This window comes from Miniopterus schreibersii (assembly GCF_964146895.1).
Source record: "Miniopterus schreibersii genome assembly, chromosome: 16".
Classification (NCBI taxonomy): domain Eukaryota; kingdom Metazoa; phylum Chordata; class Mammalia; order Chiroptera; family Miniopteridae; genus Miniopterus; species Miniopterus schreibersii.
In genome coordinates, this window is record NC_138116.1 from 32363973 (window position 1) to 32379614 (window position 15642).

Here is a 15642-nt window from a genome sequence, read left to right on the forward strand (position 1 = left end):
TTCAGTTGAGATACTGCAGGTTTTCCAGTTGGGTTGTCATAACACTTGGACAGTTGTTCTTGGATGTAAACAAGAGATCTACCTTTAGGACTGATCATGTCCTGGAGAATGCCATCTTCCAAGAGCAGCTAGTGAACTGTGTCAAAAAAATTCAATCCTGGCTGGTAGGTGAGTTGGTTAGAGTGTCGTCCCTGTACGCCAAGGTTGTGGGTTCAATGTCTCTCTGGTCAGGGCACATACAAGAAGCAACTAATGAATGCATAAATAAGTGGAACAACAAATTGATGTTTTTCTCTCTCTTCCCCCCTTCCTCTCTTTAAAATCAATAAAATAAAATAAAAATTCTACTTTTGTATAATTGCAGTCTGAACACAAAGTTGTGTTTTCCCCCAGACCATTCCAAATGCGTCTATCCTAGTCCAAGCCTCTGTCATCGACTTCCAGCCTCCCCTTACTTTAGTATTGCATATGTTATCTCCAAAACAATCACCATGAAATAATCAGTTTTAGAACATTGCTCCCTTTCTTAAGAATTAGTGATTTCTCCCTTGTAATTTCTTTAGGCTACTGCATTAGTATTCACCATACCTTATGGTTAAGAAATGCACATAGAACAGTATGTCTTCTATTATTGTTTGTGTGCTTGGAAATATTAGCAAGCTTTTCTTTTTATTTTAAGGCAATGGATTTTTGTGTGTGACCTGGTTTGACTTTTAAAAAATCAGATATGCAGGGCTGTTGTGGTTATGTTTGTCTAATTCTCACTTGAAAATGTAGCAATTTTAGGCAGAAACCAGAAGGGTAATGTGAATATTGGAAGATCAAAAGGTCTTTAAATTTTAAAGTTTCATTATAAAGTTAAGACAGCCAATTCATTTTTCTACAGGATTTTAATTTCTTTGATACGTTAATTGGTTTACTTTTTCTGATGTGTTAGTGTTCAGTCTTTAAAAAGAAAATTCTATCAAAACCAGCTGGACTTTGATGCTTGCCCATATTTCAAATTTTGATTTTTTTGAATTTTTTAAAAAAGAGGATAAGAATCAAGTGATACTGTGCATCTAAAAGTTCTGAGAACACAGTAGATTTTTAGTTTTACTATGACACCTATTGTAGTCATTTAAAAACACTAGATACTGCGTGTTAATTACCATGATATTTGGTAGAAATACAACAAGGAATAAATATGTTGCAGCTTTGGAGGACAGTTGTTGAGACACCATCAAGGCAGATAATTAGAGTGTAGTATGAGAAGTTTTAAATATATGTATGTACAAAGGACTATTAAATCAGAGGAGGGAGTTACTGTTTGCTTAATTTTTTTTTTTTTTTTGCCAAAACTATGTAAATAAATCCCAGTTCTGCTCCTTATGCTAGCTGCTTAGAACTTTGCTAATGCTGTTTAAGTACCATTGATAAGTATTTGGTTGAACCTGTGTAATTGCCATTATTGGCAGTTCTATATGGCTTAACCCTAATTGTATTTCGGTATGGCAATCAAAACAAGAAAATAAAACATTGTTAATTTCTTTTGCCAATACTGGTATGTCAGTTGTTGGATAATATTTTATTAAAATAAAGTTTTGAATATTGAATAAATTTGTCATTTTTGGAAAACATTTTAAAAAGTTCAGCTTGGTTTCTCTTTTTAAGAAGATAATATATATGAAAGAATTTATTAACTATAAATTGCTATGCAGTTATAAATTATTTATAATTGCCTATAACTGTGGAAATATAATTATTTGGAAAGTTTTGCTTTCAAACTTTGATTCCTTAACAAACATTTGTTGCATGCCAGACACTATACCTGATACTAGAGTGACAAATTCAGTTCAGTGTTTGCCCCTAAGGAGGTTAGTCTGGTACTAGAGATAGCATGTATATAGTTACAAAGAATGTGGGAAGCAGCATAAGGTGGAATCAGTGATTTTTCAAATTTATCTTTGTACTGGAAACTTTTACCCCAAAAACTCTTGCACAGAAACCCAGTACATAAACAGGTAAAAAGGGAATCCTGCCTATTTGGCCTCCTCTCTGCCCTCATTCCTACTGTTTGAAACTGTTGATGTGAGAGTAAAAAACAAACCTGATTTGAATCGGCCCTGCTGCTGTCTAGCTGTTTGACCTTGGATACATGACCTAAGCATAGTGAACTTGTTCCCTCATCTGTTAAATGAAGATGTTAGTTTCTTTGCTGTGTGTTGGAAGAATTGAACAGCATAGCAATTTATAGTTAATAAGTTATAATCCTAAAGAAAGATAGTGTTGTACCTTGCATTCAGAACATTCTTGGAACTGTAACATTCACCTTAGAATAGAAATGTACAGGTTGTAAATAAAAAATTTCTGTCTAATTCTCTAACTTTTTTGTGACTTTACTATATTCTACCTCAATATTCTCTTACAAGATATTTCAGTTTGATTCTTTTTTGGTTTTCTAAAAAATAGATTATTAGACATGTGATATGAATAACAGTTTTATTTCTCTTTTTTGTTGGATGCTGGTTATCTGTGCTCTTTAAATCTTGATCTGACTCTTTTAAAATTAAATGTCTTGTATAGCCAGCATAACCTAAGAAAGTAGCTTTTGTTTGCCTTACTCAAGTTGAGATCTTAATTAGTTAAATTATAGACAAATATGTTTTACTACCTTTTATGAAAAGATTAGCTTTTGTTTTCTTCATTGGATTATTGTATATATAATCTATGTGAAGATAATTGAATGAAGTGGTAACAATAGAAAGGGGTATTTCTATAATATGAATAATTATACAGATCAATAAAATATCTTATGTGTCATTATTGAATTTGAGAAAAATTCTGATTTTTGGAACTATTCTAAAATTTTGATTATTTGTAGAGTATCATGAAACACAGTTTATTGGGAAACAACAAATTTTATTTAAAAATTGGCTAGTCTGAAAAGGTACTTATATTGACAGTAGCTTCTGCCTTGCCTCATTGCTATATCTGGAAAATGTTTGGATTAGGATTATGTGCTGTTTACACAAGGTAGATAATCTGACCCTCTTTAAATAAAGCATTGGGTATCTGAACTGTACTTACTTCACCATACTTTTCCTCTTCCCTGCCCCGTAACAGGCCTCCTCTATACGATTCTCTCTTTTGTCTTAACTGTAGATGGTTAATTCTGAGCCTCCTAGGAGAGTTGCTCATTTTCCCACAGGTATCTCCCATATATATGTAGACAAAAAAAAGGTGGGTGGGGTTCTATGGAAAGTAACCTCACAGGGTGACCTGATCATAAATTCCCAACTGGGCACATACGGTGGGCAGTCACGCCCCAGGCCTATAATTTCCCTAGTAAAAGGTTTCTCTTTGCCTTAAGAAAGCCCTACCCACTGTTCTTGTACATCTAGGTTAACACATCCCTGGAATAAGCATGACCACCCTCAAGAATGCACATAATTTTGTTAACTATTCTGTAATCCCATCCTCATCTTGCTTTCTCCCACCCTCATGTAATTTTCCTTACATTCCTTCCTTAATTCAGTTTTGGTTCAAATAAACTCTTATAAAAAGCCTTTGCAAGTTTGGATGTTTCTTACATTGACGTACACGTGTTAATAAATTTGTTTTGTTAAAGAAAAAAACCACAAGCCCAGAATGCCTTCACTCTTGCTAAATGCCCATGATACCAAATCCAGATTTAATACCTGATATAACTGCAGTTTTAACCTAAAACAATAAAATAAAGCATTGTAAAGTATCAATTTCATAAAAGCAGGAGCCATCGACAATCATCCATTTACTTAATGTCTTTAAGTGGCCCTCTTAAATGCCTACTTCTACATCTAATAAGTAAATCTGATTATTTCCATTTTTTATGTTAATACTCCTCTACTGTTCGTTTTCCCTCACACGTCTTTTTTATTTATTTAATGTTTTTATTGAATTTTAGAGAGAGAGGAAGGGAGGAGGGACAGAGAGATAGAAACATCGATAGAAATATCATCGATTGGCTGCCTCCTGCGCACCCCCTACTGGGGATCAAGCCAGCATCCAGGGTATATGCCCTGACCAGGAATTGAACTGGTGACCTCTTGGTTCCTGGGTCTACACTCAGTTGCTGAGCCACAACGGCCAGGCCTTCACACACATCCTTTATTTTCTGTATTATTTTTCCCAATTTAATAAACTCCTAGTTGACAAAGACCAATGTATGAAATAGATTATTAATGAAATAATATTTTATAAAGGTTGTTTTGATAAGTGTGAAACCTATGTTAACACATTGAAATAAGAATTTAAATTAATAAGCCTCTCACCACTCCTGTTGTATAAGATTATTTTTTAATGTGATGTTATTTCATCTTTTTTACTTTTCCCCTTTCTCTTTCTGTGGTGAAGTACTTACCCAAGTAGTAAAACATTGTTGTCTAAGTTGCATTGGTGTAGCAGATAAGTGGATATAATATTAGAATATAGAATGCTGGAGAATTCTGCATTCCACCCAGCCGGTGTGGCTCAGCAGTTGAGCTTCCTCCTATGATCCAAGAGATCGCAGTTTGATTCCCGGTCAGGGCACATGCCCAGGTTGTAGGGTCTGTCCCCAGTAGGGGGCATGCAGGAGGCAGCTGATCAATGATGTTTCTGTCTCTCTCCCTCTGAAATCAATAAAGACATATTAAAAAAAAAAATTCTGCAGTCCGAAAAGCATCCTACGAAAGCCTCGGTTTCTAGTGCTTAGGCAGCGCAGGTCTGATGTCTCAAATTAATGCCTGGATGTTGATATGCATATGAATAAATGAGACTCTTCTTTGAAATATGTTTGTAATATTTACAAGTAGCTTAGAAGGGACTGCCAAAATATATTTCAAAAATGTTAAGTCTTTTCATTCATTATGTTGACTTTGGGAGAATTTGTGAACCTTCTTAAAATGCATGTAATATTTTGTCTATGTTTATAAGTGCTTCTTTGAGGGAAAAGATCTAGGCTTTCACCACATTCTCAAAGGAATCCAGTGGGAATCTTCCCTCCCCCAATAAACAAACAAACAAATAAATGGTTAAGAACTCCACCAGGTGGTAGGACAGTATTGGTTGGTTCATTTGTACTGTTGGTTATTGGTTGTTAATTGCAAAATACTTCAAACTATCTCCTTTACCCATTTGAGAATAATTTATTTCTGTTGTCATGTGATATTTTGCAATTATATGTTAAAATGTTAAGCTAAAAGATAACTGGAAAGGTGCATTATATTCTTAAGTATGATAGCTCATCACATACTTACACTTTCTGATAGCAAAAAATATGTATTAAAGGTAGGAAAGTTTAATGATAGGAAATTGACAGAGGATGAAATAATCTGAGTTAAAAGGGGCCTTAGATGTTACCTACTTTCCAAAAAAGTTAGATGACCTATTCAGGGTTATAGAGTTGTTGACAGACTTAAGCCCACATTTTCTTCATATGCATTTAGTGCTCATCATATTCTTGTCTCTCTTTACTATGTATTCTCAATACTTAGCTAGTTGTAGTAAAAACATTATTAGCATACAATTAATAATAACAAAGTTAATTATAGTTAACACCAAATTGAGAAGTCTTAAATTTAATTTATCACATTCTCTCTGACCCTTCTTCCAGGTTGTAGAGACCTTCTTCTTGATCCCTCTAGTCTTCTATTTTTCTTTCCTATTTTCACTTTCTGCACAGTGCAGTTTAGGCTTTGATTCATTATTTCATCTCTGATTATGCATTCATCACACATACCTTACAAACCCTCACCCCAACCCTAGATCTCTAAATAGGCAACATTTCTGTGTCTGCAGCCAAACTACATAACTTGCTTAAAAAAAATCACATTCTTTGTACATTGGTACCACTAAAAATTCAGTCCCCCATCTAAAAAATGTTCTTCCTCTTGCATTTCTTTGCTCTCCATAGCACCTATTTCAAGCCTCTTAATACCTTCTTCCTTACCCTGTCTACTCAGCAAATGACCTTACTTCCTATTTTCCCAAAATATAAAAACATATTTGTGCCCTGGCCCGTGTGGCTCAGTTGGTTGGATGTCCCATGCACTGAAGGGTTGCTGGTTTGATTCCAGGTCGACGGCATGCAGGTTGATGTTTCTTTCTCTCCCTCTCCCATCCTTTCTCTAAAAACCAATAAAAAATCTTAAAAAAACCACACCATATTTGCATCTTCTTTCTAACACAGTGGGAGAAGGGGTGACCCATCTTTATGTGGAAGGCTTGTACATGTGGATTGCATTCCTTTCTCTTCCTCCTGCCTTAGTTCCATGTTCTACTGAGTATTTCCTTTTGAGTTAAATTTTTTTTTAAATTTACTGATTGATTTTAGAGAGAGAGTGAAGAAATGGGGGCGTGGGGAGACAGAGACAGCAGTTTGTTGTTCCACTTATTTATTCAGTCATTGGTTGATTGTTGTACATGCCCTGACTGTAGATCAAACCTGCAACCTTGGCGTATTGGGATAACACTAACCAACTGAGCTACTTGGCCAGGGCCTCCCTCTGATTTTTAAAAAAAGACTGTTATAGAAAATACCAGACCCTTAAACAAAATTAGAGAATAGCGTGATGAACCCTCTTTGTACCCATTACCCAGTTTCAACAGTTATCAACTCAAATCCAATCTTGTTTCGTATATCTCCTGCCATCTACTCTTTCCACCCAAAATTTTTGAAGCAAATTCCAGACATATCATTTAACTGATAATTTTTTATGTGTATTTCTAAAAGACTTAAACATAACCACAATACTATTAATACTCTTGAAAAATTCACACTTATTCTTTAATATCATTGGACATCCAATCAATGTTCAGATTTCCCCAAGTGTTTATTCACAGGTTTGTTTATTTTACAAATAATTATTTTACAAGTAATTTTTTGAATCCAGATCTAAATAAGATTTATAAATTGCAATTGTTGGATATGTCACTTCTCTTTTAATATATGTTTCCCTTTCTAACCCTTTTTCTTTCCTTGGAATTTATTTTAAGAAATTGGGTCATTTATTTTATAGGGCTTTTCACAGTCTGAATATTTCTGGTTATATCCCATGGTGTCCTTAACATATTCTGCCCACTATACTTCTTGCAAATTGATAATTGGGGTCCTGGCTGGTATTGCACAGTGGTTAGAGTGTCAGACTGAACACTGAAGGGTCTCCGTTTTTTTTGTTTTTTGTTTTATTTTGAATCCTCATCTGAGGATATTTTTCCATTCCTTTTTAGAGAGAGTGGAAGGGAGAGAGGGAGGGAGGGGGGGAGAGAGAGAGAGAGAGAGAGAGAAACAGAAACATCGATGTGAGAGAGATGTATCAATTGGTAGCCTCCCACACTTGGCCTGACCAGGGCCAGGGATCAGGGTCCCAGGTTTGATTCCCGGCCAAGGGCATGAACCTGGGTTGCAGGTTTGCTCCCCACCCCTGGTTGGGGTGAGTGCGGGAGGCAACTAGTCGATGTGTCTCTCTCACATCGATGTTTCTCTGTCCCCCTCTCCCTCCCTCTCTCCCCCCTCCCTCCCTTCCACTTTCTGCAAAGCAATGGAAAAAATATCCTCAGATGAGGATCACAAAAAAAATATATATTGATAGTTAGAGCCAGATACTTGAACAGATTCAGATTTGATTTTGTGGCAAGAATACTTTATAGCTTGTGTAATGTTATTCTTTCAAAGGGTATATACATCATGCCTAGTTGTCTGCCTTTGATTGATTAGGGGGTAAAAATGGTGATATTAAAATTCTTAATTCCTTTCTTCATTTTCCCTGTGTCCTTTTTCTCTCTCTACCATTAGCATTTAAACATCTCACTTGGTTGAAATAAAACAACCAGAAAAAATGGATTTTCAACATTTCCATCTCTTTCTAAGATATTTATTTATGGTACCGTCTTCACTTCATCTCTTTGTACTCATCAGCCCACTTAAATACGGTTTTTGCCATGTTAAAACTATGTCCCTACTAGTTTACTGAAACCATTGTCATCAGAGTTATCAGTGAGCTCTATACTTAATGGAGCAGACCCATTTCAGACCTTATTTTGCTTAATAGTTGGATAAGTTTGGGTACTGTTTTTTTTTTGTGTTTTTTTTTTAATGGGTACTGTTGATTGCCTCTTCTTGAAATACTTCCTTGGCTTCTGAGACATGCTCTCTCCTGTTTTTATTTTTACCTCTTTCTCTCAGCCTCAGTTACAGATTCAGGGTTTTTTGTTGATGTTATTTTAAGTGTTGGTGTTGCTCTGCCTGTCTCTGCTTATCTTGCTGTACACATTCTTCATGGGTCAGTCTCATCCATTGTCATGGCTTCAATTATTTCATCTTTCAGCTGTTTAGTACTAAGCCTTCATTTCTGTAGGTTAGTTCTCTTCAAAGCTAACTTGTTTGTACAACTTCCTACTAGCAATCTCACAGGCACCTTGGAGTTAACATATCTAAAGTGGAATGAATCATACTTTCCTCATCCCCTAACACATTTTCTGTTCAACTTAGTTTTAACCAGAAATATATGGAAGTTATTCTAGACTCCTTGGCTGACCTTTCTCACTTTCTTGCTGCCCACATCTAGTCACCAACCCTATAAGATTTTCGTGGTAAATAACTTACATTCATCTAATTCTCTTCATTTACTGCTGCTATGCTACTGTGAATACCCATCATCTGTCACTTCTGTTACTGCAAGCCGCCTATCTGATCTCTTCCTTTCCAGTCTTTCTGGTCCATTCTTCATTATAAAAGTGAGAATGATTTTTCTAAAAAACTTGTCTAAAGGCTCCCCATTGCTCCTAGGACAAATTGTAAAGACCTGAGCTTGTTTCATGGTAATACTTGTCACACTTCGCACAGTTTCAGTTGCTCCTTGGATAGCTCTTCCAGTAGACTAACTTCTTAAATGTAAACACCAAGTTTCCCCCCTCATTTAACCTGGTGCCTGGCACATACATAGTGTTTTGTAAATGTTTGCTGAATGAATAAATTAATTTATGTAGTACATCAGTATACATTCAAGGTACCTCCAGTGATTTTATATCTTGTTTTTATTGTTATTAGATAATCCCCATATTCCAGTACTGTTAGTTTTGTACATTGATTTGCTTTTTTGACAAATAGTCTCTCCATAATTAAATTAAAGCCTGTAATATACATAACATAGTAGATTTTTCACTTTGATTTATATTACTTCTCTATCAGTGGATTACCATTGTTCCAGTTAATAGAAACCTGTAGACAGTTCAGATAATCACCACCATCAAATCATTATCCTACTGTGACCTTTGTCAGAGTGTATGAGACCCTAGATGCTTTAACTTGGTGACAATTAAGGCTTTGAAAAGTGAGACCTAAATAATTAGGAGTTGTTAAATACCAACGAGGGATGGTTTTCTGGGTTGCCCATTGTTTGGTTCTCAATCCCCAATTTATTGCTACAGTCATATTTTGGTGATTTAGACATAGTGGTGTAGTGATGGTTTTCAGCTATCATTTTGAGCTAGCTGGCCTCCAGGTTAGAAGAACCATTAAAGATAATAAAAGATCTTTTTCTCAATCCATGCTGTCTCTCTTGATATATTGGTGGTCCCACAGGCTCTTCATTAGATGTTCATTTCATTTGGAGGATGATTTCCTATTTCTTTAAAGTGTCCCTTCCAATTGAATTTTGTATATACCAGTAGTCTGCATTTTAATAAGATTATCTCATGTATTTCCTAAATACAGTAGAAATTCTACCTAGCTATTTTTTAAAAAATATCTCTTTTTATTGATTTCAGATAGAGGAAGGGGGAGGGGGGGAGAAACATCAGTAATGAAAGTCACCATTGATTGCACCTGGACTGGGGATCGAGCCCACAACCCGGGCATGTACCCTGTTTGGGAATCAAACTTCGATCTCTTGGATCCTAGGTTGATGCTCAACCTCTGAGCCACACCCAGCTCGGCCTACCTAGCTGTTTTGTACAGCGTGATAAGACAAACTAATTTTTTTGTAAAATGGGAAGTTTGAAGAATAATTCTTTAAGAAAGTTTGATTTTTCTTTTATCTACATTTATTCATTGAGCTGATATTTGATTGATTTTATAGTATTATAATTATAAAGGGCTCTGAAATATTAAGTAATAGCTAAAAACTAGGTTGGAGAATTGGATTACTGTGTGAGTATATAAAATCTAGGGTCGCTCATTCAGTTTTTTATTTTTAAAACATGATTCTAAAGGACACAAAATAAAAATAGTATTAACTTATTTCTTGATTAAGTGCATTACTGAAGAGGGCATTAGATTACTAAATAGTTTATTTACATTTAGATATTCTAAGATTATTGGTAACTAACATCTTGTAGGGCATTTCAGTTATTGTTGGCATCTTTTGATTTATAGACAGTTTATGAAATCATCTCTCATACCTTTTTCAGATTATAGCTTTTTTGTAAATTAGAGTTTTTTATGTTTATTTATTGTCTTTAAGGGAGAATTACAGTCTTCTAGAGAAGTTATATGTTAATATTTGAAACTTAATAAAATTAGTATCAATATGTCTGGCGGGTGACTGGTAGGTTGTGGGTAAATTTAAAAGTAATGCTGAAAACTAAGATAATTAAAAATACTCTATACTTTTGGCATTGATTTTCACAGTAGGTTGAAAATATCACCTAATATTCATATTAGCATCACAATAAAACCTCATTTTTGAAAGTATATTGTACTGCAAGTAATAATTTAGAAGTAATTTAAATTCTAAGTGAAAGAAATAATCTTTTTTCTCTTTTTCCTTAGGTGGAATGAATCTTACTTGTTGAATATCTCCTGGTTGCTGGTTGAATTCACTTGTAAAAGAATCATCTTCCCCTGCGTGGAAGTCACTTAGTGGAATATTTAATTATAAATCCAGGGATCGCAAAGCTTTTTGATCTCCCAAAGGAAGGGGACATACCACTATATCAAATAAGCTTGACATTACAGCCAAAATGGTGCTGTCCCAGAGACAACGAGATGAACTGTAAGTTTCTCTGTTTTATGTGTGTGTGTGTGTGTGTGTGTCTTATAAAAGGACAAAGTAAATTAAAATACAGCTTTGGGAGAGCTGTTCTCAGATTAAAACTATTGTTAGAAGTGTTCAAATATTGATGTGGGCATTTTGGTCTAATGTTAAAACTGGGTCTGTCTTTGACATAGCACCATTTACTCTTGTGACCTTATTGTGTATAAGTTCAAAGCAAAACAAACAGGTTACTTGGGATAAGTTTGATCTCAAGTTTGTCTTAAATATATCATTATGTTCACTTGGAAGATAGGTGCTTCAAAACACTTCTAGATTTTTTTATCTGGATCCATGTGTTAGAAAAATGAAAGCTTTTTTGTTGTTATTGCTAAGGTCTTTCCTTTGCCTTATTGTATTTTTTATCATCTTTTGACTGCTCCAGGATTTGAACTTTAGAGGGTGGCTAACATAATAGTTAATGCAAATTCATTAACAAAATTCATTAACTAGATAGGCATGAAAATGATTTGACCACTGCTATTATATAGGATTTTATAGCATTCTATTTTTGTAGGTGAAGAATATAGTGGAAAATATTCAGCTTTGTGTTCTAGGTTTTTTAAATTTCCTGTGGCTTTTTAAAAAACGGTATAATCGGGAATAATTTCAAATTTATATGTTTGTAAGATTAGTACAAAGAATATTTATATACATTTTATCCAGATTCATTTATTGGTAACATTTTGTATTATTTGTACTCTAGCTGTGTGTGTATACACACAACTTACTCTCACACAGCACACACACACACCATTTTTTCCCTAAACCATATGAGAGTAAGTTGCATACATCAAAGACCTTTCTCCCAGATACGTTAGTGTGTAGTTCTTAAGAGTAAGGGCATTCTTCTATAAAGCCCCAGTACAGCTAGCAATTTCAGTAAAGTTAACATTGAAACAATACTTTTATTTGATCTGCCTTCCATGTTCCAGTTTTGTCAGTTGACCCAATAATGTCCTTTATGGCAACATTTTAATCCTCTCTAGTATACCATCCAGTCCAGGATTAGGTATTGTGTTCAGTTGTCATAAGTGGCATTTGATCTGGAACATGTCCTCAACCTTTCTTTGTCTTTTATGACATAGATATTTTTGAAGCGCCCCCTCCCCTTTTAATAGAATGTTCTGCATTTTGCATTTGTCTAATGTTTCCTCATGATTAGATTCAGGTTATGCATCCTTGGCCAAAATATTGCGTAAGTATGTTCATGACCCCTCAATTGTGATGTTAATTTTGACCCATCAGTCAAGATGCCTGATTTCTCCACTGTATAGTTACTATTACTTCCTTTTCAACAAATAGTGGGGGTGACACTTTAAGACCATGCATTAATATTTCAGAGTAATGTTTGCAAAGTAATGGATTTTCAACACTTATTCTTTCTATATTTGCTAGTCATCGCTAAGCACTTTACTGTAATCAAGGGATCTTTTTGTCTATTGACTTTTCATTATTGGTATGAACTCACGGGTTCTCATATTTCCAGTAGTTTTATCATTCACTACCATTCTGACTGCTTTGTTGCGTGAATTGTTCTAGATTGTCCCATAGGAGACTCTTCAGTTGATTCTTACATATGCCTCTATCATTTTTTATGTGCACTTCCTTCCTTTCTGGCATTACAAGATATTCCAGGCTTATTGTATACCAGTCCTGCCTTAAACCTAAAATCAGCCATTGCTCCAACAAGCCCTCATTCCTCTTAGTGGGGAATGGTATTAGAGATCAAGATATGGGCACTAAATGTACTTGTTGCTACTGGGTTGTCTTTGCTTCTGGGCCCTTTAAGTAGGCAGAACTAGAAAATAAGTGTATATGTAAGTACATGCACAGACACTTGGTATGTATATGTACTAAGGTTTCTCAATCTTGGCACTATTGACTATTTAGGCTAAATAATTCTTTGCTATGGGGGCTGTCCTGTAAACTGTTGGTTGTTTAGCAACATCCTTGGCCTCTACCCACTAAATGCCACAATTAACGGTGTCTCCAGATGTTGCCACTGTCCTCTGGGGGGCAGAATCTCCTCCAGTTGGAACCACTGATATATACATACACATGTACACATACTTATTTTAGAAATCATTAGGCTAAACTGATACTTCTAATTTCAGTCTGTTTCCACAAGTTTCTTATGTTTCCCTCTGTGATAGTTATCTCTCCTTTTATAGTGAGACCCTGACTTTCCAGCTCATTTGCTCAGTCCTATAATACTTCTAAAATAGTTTCAGAATTATGCTCATACTACTTAAAAAACACACAAACCTCCTGGAGAGGGTTCAGAATTTGTGCACAGTTCTCCCCCATCTACTCTGCCCAAGACAGAGAATATATAATCAAATACAAACAGGTCCTCAACGTCATTTCATCTAGCAGCATCTCGTTTCATTACAATGTTGATGAAATGCCATAGGAACTTAACTCTTGTTTTATATCAGTTAGCCTATGGTAAAATTGGTTTCATCTGTCATTTCATTGCAGTTACAACGAACCTATTGATGATGTGAAGTGAGGGTTTACTGTACTGTGCTTGCAAATTACTTGGATTAGTTTTGTTTTGTATTTTTCCCTCTTCCTGTGGTTATATTCATTTAAAATACAGTTGGGTTTATCTCTTCTAGTTTTTCAGTTTTCTGCGTCCTTCCCTTCTCATCCTTGTTAATGTAATATAATGTTTTGAATATGCATAAGGTTATATAACTACGTATACTAGTTGTATAGTATAGTAAAGCTAGTAAATAAAATACGCTGGGGTAGGCAAAGTTAGGAGGCAGGCCCGTTTATCTGTGAAAGTTTTGCATCTGAGAAAGGTGGCATTTCACATAAGTAGGGAAAAGATGTGCTGTTTGGCAAGTAGTGGCAAGATTCAAATAAACTTGAATCCAGATGAGTTTTTTAAAGCCCAAATATTAAACACATACAAAATAACAATGTAGAAGTGATAGAAGGAAATACTGCCGTTTTGGTAGAAAAGGACTTCCTGAAGATACTAAACATGGAAACAAAAAGGAAAATTGGTAAATTTTACTGTATCAAAATATAAATTTTCCACATGAAGAAAGATTTCAAACAAAATTAAAATACAAAGGACTGGCTGTGGAAATATTTGCAACACATGTAGCAAAAAAAAGGCATCTAGAATAATATAAAGAAGTCCTAAAAATTGCTGCAAATGATCACAACCAGTAGAAAAATGAGAAAAAGATAATACTAAGACCATTCATAAACAAAACAAAAAATTGGCCAGTAAACATGAAATAATATTTAACATCTGTAAACAAAACAAGGTACAGTTTGTTCTCCAAGCTATTATCTAAAGTGAAAAATCACCTTTGCTAGCAAGTGTATGGAAAAATTGGTTCTTTCCTATTGGTGGTGGGAATATATACATTGTTAGAATTTTTTTTAAGGTCAGTTTGACAATATATTTTAAAAATAGAATCTTTGATCTAATAGTTAATAATTATAAAAACTTTTTTTTAGTGTATGTGCAGACATTTCTCTAGGTATAGCTATGTAAAAGGATGATTGTTGCATTGTTTTCAGTGATAAAATGGTAACAACCTAAAACCTATACCCATTCTATGAGATACTATATAGCAGTTTTAAAATGTGGTATGTTTATGTGTATCTATTGTTAAGTGAATTAATCAGGTTGCTAAATAAAATGGTATGATATATTTATATTAAACACGCCTTACAACTATATTACATATTTCTTTTGTGCCTATGTCTGTGTAGATGCACAGGTGAAGGCTTGAAAGGATATACTAAATTGTTAACAGTGGTTGTTGCTTCTGAAGAGAAAGAGATTGGATAAAGGTGGAATGAAGATTTGTGACAGTATTGTTTCAGTATATAAGATAAATGTATTTATTGTTAATGAAAGTAAAATTTTAATAGATTTTTTTTAAAAAAAGCAAAATATAGATAGCCTTTGACATTGTAGGTGGTAGTGGAGAAGTTTTAGGTTAGTTAGCCTGCAGTTTCTTGTCACTTTTCTATCAAGGTATTCATAGTATTTTTTCTCTTATTTGTATGTTCACCAAGCTAGAATTTGGATGTTCTTTATTTTAGGAACATTTTCCTAAAATATATATAGGATGTCCCCCCAAAATGTATACATACTTTGAATAATTATTAATTCCAATGGGTTAAATCTGAAAAGAAAGGAACATCAATTGAGCTATCAGAAAAAAATGTGTATATATTTTTTTGGGACACCCTGTATATTATTATTATTATTATTATTATTATTATTATTATTAGGTCAATTACAGTTGACATTCATTATTTAATATTTGTTTCAGGTGTATGGCATAGTGGTTCGACATTTATATAATTTACAAAGTGATCCCCTGATAAGTCTAGAACCCCCACCTGGCACCGTACACAGTTGTTACAGTGTTATCTACTATATTCCCTATCTTTTATTATATTTGATTTTATCATATCATGTCTTTTGGATTCCTTTTATTTTGTCTCTTTTTTTGTTTTATGTTACCTTAGATTGCTATGAGAGTAAACATCTATAACTTTCTGCTTTTTTCTAGGGTTATTTTTCCTCTTGAAAGCGTACATTCTTCTCAAGTTATTTGCATTGTTA

At 34.4% G+C, this 15642-nt stretch overlaps 1 protein-coding gene across 2 annotated transcripts in view; it reads left to right on the forward strand.

The window, feature by feature from the left end:
* PAFAH1B1 (platelet activating factor acetylhydrolase 1b regulatory subunit 1) overlaps positions 1-15642 on the forward strand; it is a 61833-nt gene that overhangs the window by 16372 nt on the left and 29819 nt on the right. For both annotated transcript variants that reach the window (XM_081162261.1, XM_081162262.1), the window contains exon 2: positions 10772-10994. In XM_081162261.1, coding sequence (XP_081018387.1) covers positions 10963-10994 — 32 coding nt within the window. In that variant the 5' untranslated portion in view covers positions 10772-10962. The remainder of the gene's footprint in view (positions 1-10771; positions 10995-15642) is intronic.